Here is a 16,377-nt window from a genome sequence, read left to right as displayed (position 1 = left end):
TCGCTCGTTATCCATTATCATACATTATGCTAACAACTTAAGTAAAACCACAGTTAGATCAACTCTGAGTGATTTAAAATATGTTTCATATCAACATGTCCATATTAGCCAGTTACATCTTTTTTTCACTTCACATCAATTGAGCTGTGATAACCATACTTAGCATTCAATCTTTTTGCTGCTATTAATAAGTATTCAGCTCTTTTGTGTACAGTTTAGTGATATATTTGGCAAACAGATACATGGTATTTTCATGTCTCTAATAAGACTCTGTTTTGTTCTCACTGAAACAGTAATTGCCTCTTGGGAAAAGTAATAAATTCAATTAAGCTCATAACATGTTTCTAACCCGATATTCAGAAAAATGTCATTTCTAGCACGTTTGGTTGAAAAAGTTTTATGTATTCTTCATCTGAATTGTGCAAATTATAATAATATAACTATTGGGCATATAGGAAACATTCTAGCTTAAACGTAACAGGAGATTTTGTCAAAATGAGATCACTGTTGCTAAGAATGAGATGGTAAGTTTCAGATGAAAATAAATTTTTAATTTTGAAGAAAATGACCTCGAATTTGTCTGCTATAATTCATTAATTCAGCCAGCAAAATGAAAAATTTAGAAAACAGCAAAAGCCTCTGAAATTCATATATATGTCTATTTATATTATTTATATTCTGAAATGTATTATACATTCAAATCTCACTCAGTTGAAAGAGCACGATAAAAATAACATCAATAATCGTAGAGAGTGACCATGATGTCATACGATTGATCAGTAATTCTCTCATGTTGGAAGATGTTAATACGTTTCGACAGAAGAGGATGAGGAAGATCAACCTCGCCAAACTACCCACCAGACGAGCAGGAAAGGCACCTCCTTAGAAGACAGGATACTTGCATGCAAATCCCTACTCCAAATGAGGCACAAAACCTGAAAACATTCCTATGCTCCTACAGAAGGATAATTTGTAAAAATACTTACTGTTTATCTTTTTCTTAAAAGGTAAGGTCATTATGAAATTCCTCATGCCTTCACTGAATTTTAGGATATACCTTCAATTACCTGCTTATATTTCTTGGTTACTTCTTTTTTTTGATTAAGATGTTTTGACTAATTGAATATCTCCCACAACTTTTTTGTTTTCTGTCATTCAAAGACAACTTGCAAGTGTCAAAGGAGATAATATCATTTGGTATACAACAATCAAGTATGTCTATGCAGATGCTAAAATGCAGTTTCCTAGTTCTCTTTTCTTTGTACATCCTACACTATTTTGGTTTAGGGTCTATTTTTGAAAATACTATGTATGTACCCACGATTGGAATTTGTGCTTTTTATAAGTTACCTGCTAGAAGCTCTTACAGGTACATTAATTGTGACAGCTGAAAAAGCTAGAAAGCTTTTATTTAGTGGACAACACAGTTGATGGCCACCAAACACTGAAAGCGTCTCCGCAAAGCAACAGACCATTCTGCGTCATTTTCCAGATTGAAACAGATACGATGTTTATTTAAAAGAAAAAATATATTTAACTTTGTCAAACATTAACGTTTACACAAATGTTGTAAGGTTCAGCTAAAAAGTCACCCCATTCATGAACAAGATGGCATCTTGTAGGAGCATTTCTTTTCCACTTCCCTTTGTGACAAAAAGCCTCTGTTTTAAACCTATCCATAAGGTGTTAAAGATCTTTTATTTCTTTAGGTAAGACTATCCTTCCATCATACAATAAGCACTGATAGCTTGAGAGCCATATATAAAGTTACTTCCATTTGACTCATATTTCCTCTCAACCTTGAGCTTTAGCTGGCTAGCCTACATTTTGAATGCTGCTATTTGGTATCTTCACACAAATCTATCAGCACCTTCCCCATCATCTTGTTATGTGAACGGTGAAGTGAATACTATTTATATATCTGTGTAGCGGACCTACAAAGTTCTTTGATATTACAACTCATTATTAATAAAAGAAGCCGTCTAATTGTGAACAGTAAGTTAGTAAGGGGAAATTAGTAAGTGGTGAAAGCATCAGAAACATTCTGAACGAAGAAGTAGAAGTCTCTCCTTGTTTATATACTCTAAGAATGAAGCTTACAAACAAAAACGTTATTTTAGGTACTGTTAACTTTCAGATAAACAACAATATTATTTGAATGTATTTAAAATAATTTATTTTAATACAATTACAATTCTATATACAATTATGAAATAAGGTTATCTTGGAAAATGGACTGAATTGATGATGAATGGTAAAAAGTTTCACTTTTGAAGAAGTTGCGTTATTTTCCCATATTTGACCACCACTGCATATGCATTCGGAAGACCACTCAGTCACGGACTGATGAGGAATGCCTGGGAAGGTATTGAGCTCAAGAAAGCAATAATAAAAAGTTCAAATGCAGTTGATCAAGAAAGCGATGTATTTTACTCCTCTGTTAAGCTGAGAAAAAACCCACCAACCCTCTGTACTGAATATCCTCCGCTTCTCTTTTTTTTTATTGCAGGTTTAAATTTGCTATTCTAATCCAGTTTGCCAATATCAAGCAAACAACAAGAAAATGGGATTAAAGACTCAGAATGAAGACTAAAGAAACCCAAATATGAGCACAAAGAACTTCCATATGTTGCATAAAAAGCTACAAACTTCTTATCACCTCTCCAGGTGACTTTTTTTTTTTTTTTAATAACAGTTATTTAAATGGGATAGTGAAACAGCTGTTTTTTTTAACAATTTCTTCTTCAGTTAGCAAAATATTTAGATAATGTTCCTGCAGAGGAATCACTCAGATTTAAGATTCTTGAAAGCATCATTTTCACCATCTCAAGACCTTAATTTTAATAATTTCTTTTAAATAAAACCTTTCCAATCTTTCTTTCTTTCATAGGACTTGACACTCTCCAACTTAGTTTATGAGGCTCAGACTGCTTCATTTTGGCAATATCAATAATTAGCCAGTCTTGCACATGCACCGGGTTGGAAGCTGCAGCGCCCACAGGGTTAGGCTGCAGCTGAACATTAGTGCGGAGCAGCTTGGTGGCATCTTAGGCACTTAAAAGTGACAAACGCGAGAATAAACCATGCTGTGGGTTTAGCCCTGGAGAACACAATTACCTTTAAGTAGACAACTCTGTTGATTTCTATGGACTACTCATGAGTTGAAAATTAAGCACCTTCTATTTTTCTTGGCAAACTGGGGACATAAAGGATAATTAAAAAAAAAAGTGTGTCAACAAATTTTCACTTGGGCTTGAACTATTAACCATGGCAAAATCCCCAGTGTGAGCACAGGCAGACCCCAAAGAACGAGTTCATCCATTTGAATTATAGTTCTCTCATTTATATCAAACATTTTTTGACATGTGTTTACAACTTTTAACTCATTCTTTAGAATTTGTGTGGCACTGGCACAGTTCTTGTAAAACGTAAGTGGTAATAGCGTTAGAGAATTGAATCCTGCTGTTTTCACATAAATTAAGTACAGTGGTTCTTCACATGCTGTGAGATCTCCTGTAGTGATTTCTTAATATATTTCAGACCATTTTTCAGAATTAATCTATAGGTACTGTAAAATATATTAAAATCGCTCCTGATTCTATAAGGGGGCTTTAAAATCTGTTTGCAGTCCTACTGAAGGAGAGGCAAAATGTTTTATAAATATTACCTTAATAAATCTCTGGCAAGGTTATGGTGTATTTGCTTCAGCGTATAAAATAATTTTGTTTCAAGGATCTACTCAGCCTCATAACTTTTGTCTCTACTTTTTTTCCCCCTCCCAAGAAAATGCCGTTTACTGAAATAGAAGCTGATCAGGCTCATGTTAAACTCAGTAACAGAACTGCCTTTGAATTAAATAGGAATGAGATCAGTCTCAGACTGAGCGACAGTGAGGACAATTATGGAAGTGATTATACAGAAAAGGGAGATTAAAATTAACAGCGAAACAATTAAGTAGGAAATAAACTAGAGAATACGCACAAAATGAAAAGGGCCAGACTAAAAATACAAACAAAGGCTATGGTTTCCCGAGACAAAGAAATGGATTAGAGGTCCAAATCCTTTTGCAGTTCAGTAGGAGCTGAGTGTCTATCTTTTCTAATTCCTGGCCAAAATCAAACAAGTTGAGGAAAAGAAATAGGCAAATATAAAGTCCAAAGGGGGGAAAAAAGCCCCAAACCTATGGCAACGCCTGAAGCATACAAAGGGTACAAATAAGGAGCACATCATCAACTACTAACCAAGTATCAAGGCAAGCACAGGGTCTAGTCCAAGTGGCGCAATCCTCACCTTGCGCAAGTTCAGGGTTTCGCAAGACAAGGTGAGATGTGGATGATGGAGTTACACCTTGCTTAGCTGTTCTCTCGGTGGGGCAGACATATGACTATGAAAAATTAGTAAAAAAGAACAAAACCTGCCTTTCCCATTGTTACAAGCCACAGAGTCAGAATTCAAGTGTTTGTGATCTGTAATTAAGAATGATGGTAGCCAAAAAAAACTAAGTGCCTCTGAAGATCCGGATACATTTAAAGGTCACATATTAAAGGACACCTTTGAGAAGATAAGGTCTATAAAATCCACTGTTGCCATGAACACGTATGTTCTCAGGACGTCTAATTGAGAAAACCACAAAGTCTGGGTAGTCACACCCACTGCAGTAGGTAGCTGGACTTTATCAGTGGTATCTCTGCTCTTTCCTTCTCACTTTCTGTCTCTCCACCCCACCCCACCCCACCCCACCCCACCCCACCCCACTGTTTGGTTCCTTCTTTCCGTACACTGACTGAAATCTGAAAGTCTGAGAACAACCTGGGATGGATGAAGGCACCACTGAACACCACCGGTGTGCAAAAACCTCCATGCACTCTGATTATTTTATCCAAGGCAAAACACTGACAGGACTCAGTGTGATCACCAGGAATCACAGAATATCTGCTTGGTTTTGGCAATTCATATCAATTATACTAATTAATGAGAAAAACAAGATAAAGTACTTTTAATTTTAGTGACAGTGTAAATCGCAATACTTAGATCCTCTTATCTGTGACGTAACACCTTTGCAGAACTCTGGAATGTAAAGGAGACTGGAAGACAATTGGTATCTCCTGAACAGATCTCTCTCAGAACGGCATGAGTCCTATATCGAACTATTCCAAACAGATCATTTGCCCCTCCCCTATCACTCCGATCACCCAGTGCAGCACACCCTCTAGGAGAACGCTGCTACGCATCAGGACCAAAAGGACTGGGCAGAAGCAGAGCTGCTCGGTCTCCTACTACCTAATACACCAGATCTTTCTGTGTGGAGACTATGGGCATTTTAACTGCAACCTGGAGTACTTAAAACAATCTTCTCTCTTGCCTCAACCCAACCAGTTATATCTGAAGATATGTACATCATTTTATTTACCTACCTGAGGGAGATGGATAACGAGAAGACTATGCTTCTCCTTAGGCCCACAGTAGCTTTTCATCCCATAGCAGTTCCAACTTGCAAAGACATTACTCATCTTAAATGTAAAGCGTGAAATTCTCAGCAGAGTGTATTACAGAAGTCTAAACGTTATGATCATATCTAATATCTCTCTATTTTAAGTATCTCTATTTAGTATGTCAGCTTAAACTCTATTCGTAGGGTATGTCACTGGCATTGCTAATTTTGAGTCTCTCTCTTCCATGTAATAAATGCTTTCAATTATTTTTCCACTTGCTTGCGTTTTTCCAGTTGGCATCACATCTCGTTTCACACCCTTACTTCTAACTTCTCTTTTGCTATGATACCATGATAATTCTGAGATTAAAAACAAAGATAGATCATTCTCATTCTCTCTCTCTCTCTGAAGCACTTTCTACTTTGGCATACAAATGCATTTAATGAAATATTGTATTGCTTTTCCTTTTTCTGTACAACCAATAACATTGCTATTAAGTAAGACATGATCTAATGGTTCTATAATACACTGACCACTTCCTCAGAATTCACTGCTTTGGATAGTTTTAATGCCATGTGATTGGAGTTTTACAATACGACACCTAATCTCTAATTCTGACATGGGACTAAATAATGCTACATTTGGAATTATAAATTCTTACCACAAGAACACAAATGATTACATATTTAAATATACTTGATTACTTTTCCAGAGAAAATGGGCATACCGGGATAAAAATTGCTTACTTTGGGAACCAGTTATCCACTCAAGCACAGAGTCAACACTATATATTTTCAAAGACTTATATAATATCCCTATTCAGCAAACTATTTGACCATATGTTTAAAGTGTTTTGCTGACTTTCAAATACATTTAACACTTGGTTCTGCGTTTCAGCATATTGACTTATACACCACATCCTCCTACAACCACTGCCTTACAGAGCGTAAAACAGTAGTATAACTTATCAAATAAATCCTTTGAAATTTTCAGGTGTTACTGGTGTAATTTTGGATCATGTTTCAGTGTCCTTGGAATATTACAGCATAAAACATATGCAATATGTAGACACAGGTTGTAGAAAAGTCAAAAAGACCAGAGATTGCAAAGCACTTTACCCCTCAAGCAATGCTAGAAACACTGTGCTATAGAGGTATCACACACAATGGATTTGGAATGTAATACCTACAATTTGGAAACCATTTGTCCTGAATATTGCGGATAGACTCAGGAGTATTTAAGGACCTCCTATAAGTGTTGTCAAAAAATTATCAGAAAATTAAAACAGAGACCACATGTAACATATCTAATTAAATAAACTTGCTATTGTGTATATACTGCTACTCTGGTGAGACATAATTGCCTTTGAAATATAGAAGACAAAGAGGGTGATTACTTGGCTTACAGAGGGGCTAACACTAATGGCAGCTTCAAAGTTTTGCATGTGCTTATAAAAGCTGACTAAAAATTTTTACTTCCCTGCAAAAAAGATCACTGGCATGGCTCTTCTCTGTGCCTGAGATGTAGTTGTTACACTCACATGTTTTTGGCTCGATGGCTTTTTATGATCGCTCTCCACTGTAGCTGGTTCTTTTAAAGACAAAATCAGTCTTGCATAAAATGGAATTTTAAACTAATGTCTAATATGGCTAGAATGGGTAATCAAAATCTTGCATTTCCAGGGAAATGAATAATCAAGAGATCTGTACTGGCCTGATCCTGAAACAGTACCTGTAAGCAGTCCTTATGAAAACACCAAGTATACTGCCCATATGGAAAGATGGATGTTCATGACATGGAGCCAAATGTATCTGCTGTACTTAGCACTTAGTGGATGTTTTGGGGAGAAAGGAGGAGAGACAGAAGAGTTACTGAACAGAAAAGTGCGTTTGTCTCCCATATTTATGAATTCCCCAGCATTAATTTAGAGTTTTCTACATACAAGGAAAGTGCGTGGCCATGCAAAAATGATTTCTCAGAGAAGCACAAGCTATCCCATTGAAAAAAAAAAAACGTAATCGGAGGAGGAAATTTTACAAAAATTGTTTTAATGAGCAGGAGGTTAGGAAAAATTTTCCTGACAGGTTGCTTCTGAAGGGTATCTTGCATCTATGAGTGTAATATTAATCGCTGACAGAGTTGGGATTTATAAGATAAATCAGTAGCCACGCACAGGAAAGCACAATCAGAAATGCTGCTGTACTGGACTGAAAACCTGGAAAGCCAAGACTGGGGTGAAATCTCACAGACTCTGCTCTATTGAGATAACATTTAACTATGTTAAAAAACAAATAAAACTCTGATTAAGGCATGTGACAACACTTCTAAATCAAAGTTTGGCTTTAAGAACACAGCATTCACCCCCACCCCTTCCTTTGATCCGTCAGTTAAGTAAAGCAGTTATCTCACTCAAGTGCCCCTCAAGATGTTTCCCTCTATGGCAGACAGACAAACAGACTTCACATAATGTGACAGATACAAATTGGAAAAATAAAAAGAAGACATATGTAAGGTAAGAGAGAACAACGCAATCCTCACTTAAACTTTGTTGCATTTACAATATGAGAGTAGTGGTTACATTTTGAGAAGCAAATTAGAGAAAAATCATAGCAGAAACGTTCTAGCTCAGAGGCACAGGATTTTGGTTGTTGGTTCATTTTTTAGAGTTAAGACTGAGCTGTTTCACAGTTAAAGGAGGACTTAAATTTAGTTTTACATAGCTAAATCTGGATGGAAACCTGTTCTCTAGAACAGCTCCGTGCTGATAAGTACCTCTGGTTCCCACTTTCTTTCCTTCTGTTCAGCAGTGCTTGGGTGCTTCAAGAGGAGGGTTGTAGACATACAATGGCAGTGAAGTTACGAGCCCCTCAAGGCTGAGCCCCTAAATCAAGACTTATTTAGGTCCCCTCAATCAGGACCTAAAATTTGCACCCTGCCACTAGTTTCTCCTGCAAGGGAGGGTGAGAAAAAAATGGGGATTGACATCAACAACTGGCTACCTAATGACACTTCATCTCCATTAGAAGCTGTTTCACATAAAAAACGCATAATTGCTCGATAAAATATGGGTGCAGGCACCTTCGACTTTCTAATGGCCCCTATGTATTCAGAGAGTTGTATACCGGTTTGGGAGAGGTGAACAGGATTGTCCTTTTGAAGCCTTTGAGGCACCTCTTTCTACTAGGTGTACACAGAACTTGCACCCTAGCTGTAGGAAGACTGGATATTCTCTCTTTCTCTTGCCTTTTGCTGCTATTGTTTAGGTGTCTGAAATACAGCTGTGTCCAGGCCCAACTAAGGAAGCTAAGACTGCACAGGAAATCCTATATGTTCACTTATACTATACCTTCTAGTGCATCTTGGCATGTCCTAAAGAGGTCTCCAGTGTTTTGAAATAGTATCATTGAATAAGTCACGTGATATTTCACTTCTGTAATGGTTCTAGTCGGTATGGAGGACTTCAGTTGGAATATTGGGATGTATCTGCGCCAAGTAGCTTTAAGCATCAAAACTGAATTATTCTCTGGAAGTAAACTTTCCCTCTCTCCAACGATGACATCAGAAATTCAGACTCCTAAATAAATGTGCTGTGAACTGCATCTTTCTAGAGACGTGAAGAAGGATCAAAAGCATAGCGAGGATAACTCCTGAGTAAGTCTGATATTCTCAGGCAATGGGCTGAGCACAGTCAGGATGTTTTAGGAGAAAATATTTGACAAATTTAAATGCTGTTCGTATTGTTTTTGGAAGGACTACTCTTGCAGTGAAGTTCTTTCTCTTTCTTTGAAATGGCCTCTGTAAGCCAGGCTGCTTCCAGAATTTTGTTTGCAATCCTCTGTTATAAAGGGTTGAGTGCATCACCTAATACTAAGGATTATAAAGATGCACTGACAAAAGACTACTGTAGGCAATGGTAAGACAAGGTCCTTGAGTGTTTGGTCCTCACATTTTAAACCTTTTCAGTTTGTTGTCAAAGTAGGATTTCTATGAGGTAGTTCATGACAAGCAATATTCAAAATTCTGCGTGGAACTCTAGCTACTATATAATGATGCTGCTATTAGTCACACAAATTATTCTTACACTGAAGCAGAGAATGTACTATAGTTGGAAGTGATGGCTGGTTGTAGCATGCAATCAGTTTCCGATACTAGCCAAAAAGCAACAGTGGCCAAAACCCCCTATCTGTTCATGCAGCAAATCCAAACCATAGAAACATCTTTATTACAGGGAGCAATTAAGACAACACAAGCTTCTAGGTTTAATTTGGTTTTAGAGGTGCCTGTTTTGGTTTAACTAGAATATATTCGACATAGGCTTGTGTGAGTTTATAGTGTAGCCTGGAAATAGTCGTAGAAGACTTTGGAGATTCAGCCAAAAAGACTGACTAAAAAGACCTGGACAAGCAGCAGCCACGAAGTCTAAAATAATATGGAGTCTCTAAAGAAAACATAGTAGCTTCACAGATATTACTAGTTGCCATGCTATAAACACAACCTGTAATAAATCATCTTCATATATACAATTTCAAAACAAGAAAGTACATGTACTCTTTTTAGTTTGAGGCCAAATCCCAATGCACCCGAAGCTTTCACTAGTAATAATAATAGAGCTTTGGGCATGTTTCAGAATTTGGTCCTAGAGAATATCCTAGGAAAGAACTAAGAGAATGAGTGATTAAATGGAATGAGACATCCGACTATTGAACTTTTTTGTTTGTATTTCTCGCGGAGCTTCCTGCAAGACTATCTTCAACTAGAATATATGGAATTACTTACTGTGCAAAGTGTCTCAAATGTCTTTTCGGAGACAAAGGATCCATCAAGACCAAAAAGAAAAATAGATGCATAAGAAAGCATCCCTCCAAGGATAATAAGGTTGTTCATGTAGGGACTGGACATCTTTATTAGTCTATGGACAAAAGGTGATAGCGCATTAAAGAGGACAAGATTATTGCTAGGCTATTAGAGCAATAAAGAAGAGCTTTTTGTAACCAGGCAAATGGATAACCCTTCTTGTAGAACTCCATGAAATCTACAGGCATGCACACTATTTGCTGGTTTATAAAGTCTAGCATTGTTTCAGGCTTTGCAATGTTTAGTAAAAAGGCCTCCTATTTTACTGATGGATTAATTAGCTAGGGTTAATGTTAATAGCAGACAGTCAAACATAAACAAAAAAAATTATACTTTCCAGACAGAATAAAAGAACTTGTCTTAACAGATAGACAATCTGTTTCAATGTGAATATATTACACAGCCATTTCAATTAAATAGTTCTAAAATACCATCTTTCCACAGTTTTAACATTTTCCTTATATATATGTATTGATGGCAGACTCTACAAACACAGCATTTAAATACGAAAGAAGTAGTGACAGCAGTAACACGAATCCCTTACTTCTGATTTCTGTTTTTGATGTTAAAGAACAAGAAAGCACTGGCCATTATCATTCCTAGGATGGTGAGGGCTGAAAGGATGCTGTAGAGAGGCAGGGAGATCTTGCGTAGCTCCTCTTGTATAATTGTTTTGTCCTTTGGAGGCTCCAGTCCTAGAATTACAAGAAGAAAAAAGGCTAAAGCCCAGCCAGATGTAGAATTTCTCTAAGAAAATATGTGTCTCTCCTCAGTACTATACCTCAGTTTAGCAGATTTAGCAACTGTAAACCAGATCAGTAGCTGATGAAATCATTGACTTTGATAGACATATGTTAGTCACATTGATTGACAAGAAGGTTTGTGCTTCTGGAGCAGGTAAACATCCTCTTTGAAAGAAAAAAACACAACAAAAGCCTAATGCAGAACCCCATAAAATATATGCTAACTATCCTTATTTTAAATTGTAAATAAACACTAAAATGTATATTAGGGCTGTAAAGTTTACCAGGAGGTTACGTTTTCCTGAAACAAGTGACAGAGAAACTAGTAGAAAACAAAGGGCATTGTTTCTCTGCATGCTTCCATTATCACCAGGGCAAATACAAACAGCCTGTCTAGATACTTATCACAGATGGAGACCAGCCTTGGCGTGGCATCACTAGGGCAGGGTGTCATGGCTTCAGCTGGGATGGGGTTGACTTTCTTGCTAGCAGCTGGTGTAGTGCTACGTTTTGGATTTGGGATGAGAATAGTACGGGTAGCACATTAATGTTTTTCATTGTTGCCAAGCAGTCAAGGCCTTTTCTGCTCCTCACATGACCCCACCAGCAAGTAGGCTGGGACAGCTGACCCCAACTGGCCAAAGGGATAGTCCATACCGTATGACTTCATGTTCAGCAAATAAAGCGGGGGAAGAAGGAGGAAGGGGGGGAACCTTCAAAGTGATGGCGCTTGTCTTCCCAAGTAACCATTACGCATGATGGAGCCCTGCTTTCCTGCAGAAGGCTGAACACCTGCCTGCCCATGGGAAGCAGTGAATGAATTCCTTGTTCTGCTTTGCTTGTGTGAGCAGCTTTTGCCCTACCTATTAAATTGTCTTTTTCTCAACCCACAAGTTTTTCTCACTTTTACTCTTCAGATTTTCTCCCCCATCCCAAGTTGGGGAAGTAAGCAAGCAGCTGCATGGTCCTGGTTTTCGGATGGGGTTAAACCACAACGAAGGGGCTGATGGCCATAGGTGGGTAGGGCGGGGGAAGCCCCAGGAGGGTGGATACCAGCCAGGGTCCTTAGTGCCCTCAGGACTCTACAGAATGGAACAATATGGAAAAATGGATAGCAAAGGCTGTATAGGGACAGACCTACTTTTCAAATCCCTGCAGATGTGGACTTGAATGTCTGAACTTAAAAACTATGTTTAAAGTCACATGCTTGATTGACAATCAGCTTCCACTAATTAAAGGCTTCTTGGTGTAATGAGAAGAATTACTTTCCAACAACTGCAATAAAGCTCTGCGTTCCCCACTTCCCACACTCCATTTTACCTGCTTACTAAATTTCCCATTGGTGCGGGGGATTGGCAAAAGGTCTTTTGCATCACTGTCTTCCTTCAAGAAGGGATTTGTGTGCCCCACAGTGCCAGAGCCTGTCCTTTCACAGCAGCTCTCCGTGGGGCTGCGAGGACGACCGCACGGGGCCGAGCAGCTCCACTGCACAAAACGGCTGCACAGGCAGAGCTCTGTGGACCCACTGGTCACAGACCTCTGAGTAACTGACTAGCAACTGCCACAGCTGAATTTCACGCCCACCCTTCTGCTTTGCACCTAGAAGAATATTCAAGGATTTATACAATAAAATAGTTTTATCCAGACCGGTTAAGCTGAAACAATTCAGACGATGGAAATTTGCTATCTTTTGGTCTTTACAGCCAACATCCAAAAATATTTCCTTTCAGGTGATCACAATAAAGTGACAGTCAGGGGACCATTTGCTGATTTGATATTGGGGAAAGTACCTGAGATTTTCCCCTTTTCTCTTTGCCACCTCAGAGCATACGTTTACAGTGTTTGACACTTTACAAAATTAGGCAATGAGTAACAAGCCAAAAACACAATAAGGCACACGCCTGAATGTCGTGGTTTGGCCTCAGCCAGCACCAAAGAACCACGCAGCCGCTCGCTCAACTCCCACAGCTGTGGGAAAAATCGGCAGAAAAGGGCAAAACTCGTGGGTTGAAAAATTATAATTTAACAGAACAGACAAAGGGAAGAAGAAAGAAAAACAATAACACCGGTAAAGGAATAGAAGAACGCAATTACAGTACCGCAGCGCACCAACCGGACCCGGACCCGGACCCGGACCCGGACCCGGACCCGGACCACCGCAGCCCACCCCCGAGTGGCGACTGCCCCCTTCTCCCCGGCTAGCGCCTCTTATAGCGGGGCATGGGGCACGTGGCATGGAATACCTGTCTCCCCTGCCGGCTCCTTGGGGAAATTAACCCCCTCCTTGCCGGAACCAGGACACTGAATTAAAAGAACTAATATTAAAGAAAAAAACCCCACCCTGCTGTATCTAAAACATACAGACTATATTGATGATTTTAATTTATTAAGTATAAACAACCAGTGGTTCTACAAAATGTATTTTTTCTTATTTGTGTAATGGTCATTCAATTCTATTGCTTCTAATATCATGAATTATTGTTCCTTTGTGTGCAATTTTATGCAATGGTTTAAACAGGGCTATATTTACTGCTCTTCATTTCAAACACTTAAACTTGCTAAGTTTTTTATACCGCCTAGAAGATGTAACAACAGTGTCCTCCACATGGAATACATGACTGCCTCAATGACAAGTTAAGGTGGGTAAATGGAGGAGGTTCGTTGTGAGTCCTGTAATGCGTCTTATGACAAATATAAGACAGGCTATGGGTGGAAGGAACACCAGATGTGGTCAGAGCAAGAACTAGGAGTCTGATCCTGAAAAAACACTGAACAGAGTATTTTTACCCATCATCTACTGTCCATAAAAGCATAGAGTTATGGACAAAACCTATCTGCTGTTACTTGGTTCATCTTGCGTATATTGTATGGAAATGAACGGTATTGAATCAGTATTCAACTACATCATCAGTTCCTCCTTGTAGCAAAAATAATCTGCTGGGTCCCAGACTTTGGCAACTGGGACAGATTCTGCACTTTTAATTTACAAAACCTCGTTCTCCAGACAGATGTGAGAAGTGCATGCAGCTGTGCTCTCTTAAGTCCAGCAAAGGATACCAAAAGGAAAGGTGGAGAGCTCCAGCAAATGGACAAGCAGTCATGGATTAGATCACTGCAGTGAAACTCCGGTCATGCTCATGCAGACCTTGGGGGTTGGGACACTGGAGTCAGGTGTGGCAGAGCACTGGACACAGCAGCTTGATACTCATTCACCCTTCCCAGGGGAAACCACACACATATCACGAAGCCGACTACTTTCAATTGCTGAATTGCACCATAGCAGACCTTAAGATTAAATCTCAATTATTACCTTTAGAAATAACGTATACGCCCATATTCAACAGGAGAGACCCTTAGAACTCATTTCAGCTGACATCTGGCTTCCATGATCATAAGCTCAGAAGGCCGCGGGTCTGCCCACACTTCAACTGCTGTGAGGGCAGAGGAAGTCCCCCTGTTAACCTTGGAGCAGCATGGGAGAAAAAATGGCAGGAAGACAGAGCAACACAGGCTACATGCCTGCTGTGGACTTTGGGAGTGCTGAACACCCTCTCTGGCCCTGTTTCACATGGGCCATCTTAAAGCCAGCCTTAGTATTTTGAAATCTTATTTTCTAACTGCCTAATAGACACCTGCAAAGAAAAACCACCTCGTCCTTCTTGTGTGTGCAAACACAGCACACGAGAGCATCCCTCAGGTGGGATGAACTGGGGGAGTGCGGACACGGGGATGAAATTAGAACATTATTGATCAGTGGAGATGAAACAGAGACAGATCTTCAGCTTGTTTTCAGCTTGTTGAAATATCAAAGAAGACTTGTGTACACATAAATTTGAATTTGTCCTGGTCATTGGAATGAAAAACAAGTGTACAATATCAAAACATTGCGATTTTCTGTTCAGAATTTTCTTCCTATTTTTCATAAGCACAGCTCAGTTCCCTTTCTCTTTTTACAGTGTCATAGCTTTTTGATATTAAAAATCCTAAAGCAGTTCTTTAACAGCATGCAGTCTTACAAACTACATACGGCTATCCATGTCATTCCTGTACTTCTTTCCAGTTTTCTCTCCTACCTTGGAACCTGATGCTGTTGTTGATTATTTCCAGTGTGTCAGCCACAGCATTGTACTCTCCCACCTTCACTTCCTTTCTTTCTGCAGAGAAACAAACAAGATTGATTGTTTATGGCAGTTCACATGCTCTCAATTATTTAACTGATTTTGCCCCTTTTTTTTGACAGTACATCAAAAGGAAATATGCCTGAAGTGCATGAATTATTAAAGCAGAATGCCAGACAGCTAACGTCACTAAAAGAAATATTTCTGATTCTCTAAAGAAACGGAATGTATTTTTAAGAACTCATTTACATAATCAGGGAATTGTTGTTATCAGGCACAGAGATCTCCAGCTTAAAGATCACATACTTACTTACTGGCTCACACCATGCAGGACGTTTTGCTGTGAGAACAAATATTGCTAAATCACACGTGTCGCTCTCATTTAAACAACTAGGACATTTTGCTTAGCGAAGTATTTCCCAGGGGAGCCATAGTGACAGGCTCCAGCCAGTATGGAGTAGACTGGCTAGTTAATAGATATGCTGGGAATCTAATCTCTTATTCTGATCCAGTATTAGCAACTCATTAGTACCCTGACTGCAAAACATACTATATTATATAATTAAAGCCAATGTGCACTTGAGCTAAAATTTTACTGTTACTCTCATCTGCTATTTTGGGACTATCGTCACATATATGGCCTTCTTGTAATTAAGGGAGTAGAGTAACACAGATATAGGAATTTAATTTTTTTGGCTGCTGCCTTGGCCACAGAGGCTGCAACTTTGGCACATATTTGTCCCACCCTGCTGATGACTTCTGGCATCAATTAATGTCTGCTATTTCTCTTTGCGGTTTTGGTATGGCTTAGAAATGCACAAACTTACTAAATTACCTCTTTTACACTAAAACTTTTACATTTTGATCAGAGACTTATAAACCACAGGCACATGGGCTAAAGTTTTCTTTGATGAGCTGGCTCAGCAGAGCCCAAAATTTACTTTCAGGCCTCTATGTTTGGGCATGCACAACCCAATTTACATTTAAATTCTGAGCTCATGACCCTGTTTGTGACACTGATTTGGGGAGCTGATGATCTTGAACTAGACGGCAAATTTGAAAAGACTGTATTTCACCCAACAGTTCCACATTAACCTTTCCTCCTTTCTCACTCAAAGTGATTGTGCCTGTTCAGCTCTGCTGACTGGAGCAAGCTAGCTCCATTTTAGTAAAATCTGCTGCCTGATTAATACTAATCTGAGAGCTCAAAGGAGGCAAAAGTTTTCCTTA

The 16,377-nt window shown here is 38.9% G+C and overlaps 1 protein-coding gene across 1 annotated transcript in view; it reads right to left on the bottom strand.

Moving 5' to 3' along the window:
* GABBR2 (gamma-aminobutyric acid type B receptor subunit 2) overlaps nt 1–16,377 on the bottom strand; it is a gene marked incomplete at both ends in the record, with an annotated part of 498,060 nt that overhangs the window by 158,011 nt on the left and 323,672 nt on the right. The window contains 3 exons of the mRNA XM_082479696.1: nt 10,209–10,341; nt 10,831–10,981; nt 15,103–15,183. Coding sequence (XP_082335822.1) covers nt 10,209–10,341; nt 10,831–10,981; nt 15,103–15,183 — 365 coding nt within the window. The remainder of the gene's footprint in view (nt 1–10,208; nt 10,342–10,830; nt 10,982–15,102; nt 15,184–16,377) is intronic.

This window comes from Vanellus vanellus (genome assembly GCF_965231255.1).
Source record: "Vanellus vanellus genome assembly, chromosome: 2".
Lineage (NCBI taxonomy): Eukaryota > Metazoa > Chordata > Aves > Charadriiformes > Charadriidae > Vanellus > Vanellus vanellus.
Note: the sequence above shows the minus strand (reverse complement) of the source record. Positions and strands in the feature narration are given on the sequence as shown.